A 3,890-nucleotide genomic window follows, 5' to 3' on the forward strand; every position below is an offset into this window, starting at 1 on the left:
GGGTCTCCGTGCGGGCCTGGCGCTGCACACCTGGAACTTGTTGGTGGAATTGAAGGGGATCTCGCAGACTTTGGGGAAGCGCTCGCGGTAGCCCATGGCGTTGCCCAGCGTCAGCTCTGAGAACTTGAGCAGCGCAGTCTCGGAAGCGTCCCCGATCACGATGCGCTGGGAACAAGCGGGCCAGGCGTCAGGAGCGAGCCTCCCGCCTCAGGCGCCTGGGATCCCCCAAGTCGCCCCCTCCCGCCCTCACCTTGGGCACCGGCACCGTATCCTGGCCCGACTTGAAGGCAGCTCGGTTGCACAGAGTGAGCACGCGGCTCAGCGCCCGCCACGTCTCCGAGGACTGGTCAAACGTCTGCCCTGGAGGACGCACGTGGGGATGGAGGCTCCAGGGGACCCCGCGTTGGTCTCAGCCCCAGGCTGTGGCTCCCCCATACCAGAACCGAGCCCCTGCCCCAGGACGCAGAACCAGAAACCTGCCCAGAGTGGATGAGACCCCAGTGCCTTCTCATACCCTGGTCCCCCTCTCCAGACCCAGCACCTTCTCCTAACAGAGGGGCCCCAAGCTCCTCCAAGACCCAGGGCTCAGACTTTCCCTGGCCCCAGGGCCCGGCCCTCACCCCAAGGGGTGGACTCCCTCTCCATTACAGCAAAGCCCTCCCCAGCTTCCTCAGCAACCTCCCCCTGACTACGAGACATTCAGGCGTCCATCACCTCCCCGCCCCCACCTGACTGGTCCTCTGTGGTGTCGGCTGTGTGGATGTGGTTGTCGAACCACAGGTGGGACACAGTCATGCGGTTCTGGGTGAGGGTCCCCGTCTTGTCTGAGCAGATCACGGACGTGGAGCCCAGGGTCTCCACTGCCTCCAGGTTCTTGACTACACAGTTCTTGCTGGCCAGCCGCTTGGCCGTCAGGGACAGGCAGACCTGGGGACAGGTGGCGGGCATCAGGCCGGCCCTGGCTCTCAGCCCCTTCCCCTGTCTCGCAGCTCTGCGGGTCCAGGACAGCCACAGGGTATGCACACAGCATTCCTTGGCAAAAATCGGGCTTTTCCTCACCTCCACGCTTGCCCAGCCTCTGCTTCCTACCTGGACAGCCCCCCGACCCCCACTCTGCCCAGATAAACAGAGCCAGGCCCCTCTCCAAGCTTCCTGGCTGACCTTCTCGAACTTCTCTTATCAACAGGATCAAATGGCGAGTGAACATTCTCTGAGCTTCAAGGCCCGGCCTGTTCATCTCTGAGTCCTCAGTGAATGCTGAGTAGGTGGACATGGGGGCAGCAGGGGGGGGGGGTGGACGACGGAAGGTGGGGCAGGGGGGAGGGATAGATGGACGGAGAGGGAGGTGACGGAAGGATGCCTGGATGAAGGGACAGGACGGGCCTGTCAGCTCTCTGCACCTCTGTCCGGCCTCCCCAACTCACCGTGACAGTGGCCAGCAGCCCCTCGGGCACGTAGGCGACCACGATGGCCATGAAGAAGACCATGGCCCGCAGGAAGGTGTAGCCGATGCACATGGCCACCACAAAGAAGGTGGCCCCGAAGAGGATGGCCAGGCCGGCAATGATGTCCACGAAGTGCTCTATCTCGATGGCGATGGGCGTCTTCTCGTTTTCTACGCCCGAGGCCAGGGAGGCGATGCGCCCGATGATGGTGCGGTCGCCCGTGTTCACCACCAGGCCCTGGGCGGTGCCTGCGCAGGACGAGAGGGCGACTCAGGGCCTGCCGGGCAGCCACCTGGGGTGCGGCTGGGAGCACTGAGTGAGCGGCAGTATGGAAGGCGGGGCGACCTGGGAAGCCGTCTTGGGGGCTAGGGAAGCTGAGACTGGACAGGCAGCACCCAGCTGTGGGGAGCCGGCGGGGGCCCAGGCAGCAGAGGGGGGCAGGGGGCGGTGGAGGCGTGTGGTCCGCAGGGGGGCGGGTGGGCGGGCTCTCACAGACCCTCGAGGCACATGGTGGAGAAGAAGGCGATGTTGCGCGTCTCCAGCGGGCTCTCGTGCGTGCACTCGGGCGAGCGCGTCTGGGGCTCAGACTCGCCCGTGAGTGAGGAGTTGTCCACCTTGCAGCCCTGGGCCTGGAGGATGCGGATGTCCGCCGGCACGCGGTCCCCGCCTTTCATCTCCACCAGGTCGCCCACCACCAGCTGATCCGCGTTGATCTGGAACTTGTCTCCGTCTCGGATCACGGTGGCTTGCTGTGGGGCGACCAGAGTGCTGGTGGGGACACCAGAGTTGAGGGGGGCGTGGGGGGGGGTGGCGGGAGCGGCCGCTATTCCCCACAATGGGAAAAGAGGGTTTGGAAAATGGTGAGAGAGCAGGACCTCTGGGAAGAGATGGAGGCCACTGGTTACGGGGTGTTGGCTGATGGGAGGGGAGCTGTGGGGGGGGGTGAAGTGGCTGGGGCTGGGGACCCACCTGGGGCACGAGGTTCTTGAAGCTGGCGATGATGTTGGTGCTTTTGAACTCCTGATAGTAGCCGAAGCAGCCCGTGACCACAACCACGGCGATAAGGGCCAGTGCCAGGTACAGCTGGGGGCGGGGAGGGCGGCAGCGGGCATTACCACCGCTGTGCCCCCGTGCCAGGCTGCTGCCTGCTCCCCGCTGTTCCTGGGGTCACCTCTGTAGGAACCCCACGCCCTGTCCACCGTGCCTGCGGCCCCTCCCCCGGCCCCTCAGGCCCAGCCTCGGCGGCCTGCGTCCTCTGCGTCTGTCCCTCTGGCATGTTCTCTGCCCCTGGGTCCTCCATCCTAAGTCCCCGTACCCTTCGACTTGCACCCCATGTCACCGTGCACTCTGGCCATAGTGTTCCCTTTTCCTGTGCCCCCCCAAGTCTTGCATTCCATGTTTCCGGGTCCCCTGGGTTCTTGGGTTCCAGGTTTCACACTCTGTGTCTTCATAGCCTCTGTGCCCGTCTGCCCCGCGGTTCCTGCGCCCTCAGATCCCAGTGTCTGCAGGTCTGCAGATTTTAGGGTTCCTATTCTGTGTCCCCCACAAGCAGTGCCCCTTGTTCAACATGTCAAGCACCCATGTCCAGGGTCCCCCCCACACCCCCCCAGCTGTGTCATCTGTCTATGGCCTTCAAGCCCACGCCCAATGTCACAGGCCCCTAAGCCCAGTGTCCCTTGTCCTGACCCCTGTCACACCTCCGTGGCATCTGCTCCTGCCCCCGCCATCCTCCCTGTCTCTGAACTCCACGCCCGGTGTCCCGCCTCTCTCTGACTGCGGCCCCATCCTGAGTCCCAGATGCCTGCCCGGTGCCCTTGTGTCCCATCGCCCTCTGCCGCGGGCCCGCCTGTGTCCTCATGCCCTTGTGTGCCAGGGCTAAGCATGGCCTACCTTTGTCTTTTTCTCCTCACTTGTGCCCCCCATCTCTGAGAAATTCTCCAGTGTCCCCTGGGACCTGTGTCCTTGGGCCTGTCCCCGTGTCCTTCATCCTCCATGACCCTCCGAACTCATGTCTGTGTGTGCCCCTTCCATGCTCCCCCCATCCTGAGCCTCCGCTCCATGCCCTCTGCCCCCCAGCACCCACCACTCACATTGTCGTCGGTGGTGAGGTCGCCCTCGCTGGCCTGAATGGCGAAGGCGATGAGGCAGATGGCGGCGGCCACCCACATGAGGCACTGCAGCCCTCCGGCCAGCTGCCGGGCGAATTTGACGTATTCCGGGGTGCCCTTCGGGGGCCGCAGCGCGTTGGGTCCGTCCCGCAGCAGCAGCTCCGCGGCCAGGCTGGCGGACAGGCCCTGGGGGTGGGGGTGGCTGTGGCTGTGGAGGGGTCCCCCTTGCCCCCCCCTGTGAGGGTGGGGGCGGCTCTCCCTCATGTCTCCTTCCCCCCTTTCCCAGCCATGTCCCCCTCCCCCTTTCCTCCTGTCTCTCTCCTCTTTCTTTTTTCCT

At 64.9% G+C, this 3,890-nt stretch overlaps 1 protein-coding gene across 1 annotated transcript in view; it reads right to left on the reverse strand.

The window, feature by feature from the left end:
- Positions 1–3,890, reverse strand: part of ATP4A (ATPase, H+/K+ exchanging, alpha polypeptide) — an 11,100-nt gene that overhangs the window by 6,384 nt on the left and 826 nt on the right. The window contains exons 2-8 of the mRNA XM_004690268.1: positions 3,536–3,739; positions 2,415–2,528; positions 1,942–2,194; positions 1,425–1,693; positions 729–927; positions 251–360; positions 31–165 (exon numbers count right to left, since the gene is read on the reverse strand). Of these exons, the coding sequence (XP_004690325.1) occupies positions 31–165; positions 251–360; positions 729–927; positions 1,425–1,693; positions 1,942–2,194; positions 2,415–2,528; positions 3,536–3,739 (1,284 nt within the window). The remainder of the gene's footprint in view (positions 1–30; positions 166–250; positions 361–728; positions 928–1,424; positions 1,694–1,941; positions 2,195–2,414; positions 2,529–3,535; positions 3,740–3,890) is intronic.

This window comes from Condylura cristata, unplaced genomic scaffold (assembly GCF_000260355.1).
Source record: "Condylura cristata isolate star-nosed mole 26May11 unplaced genomic scaffold, ConCri1.0 scaffold00028, whole genome shotgun sequence".
Taxonomy (NCBI): domain Eukaryota; kingdom Metazoa; phylum Chordata; class Mammalia; order Eulipotyphla; family Talpidae; genus Condylura; species Condylura cristata.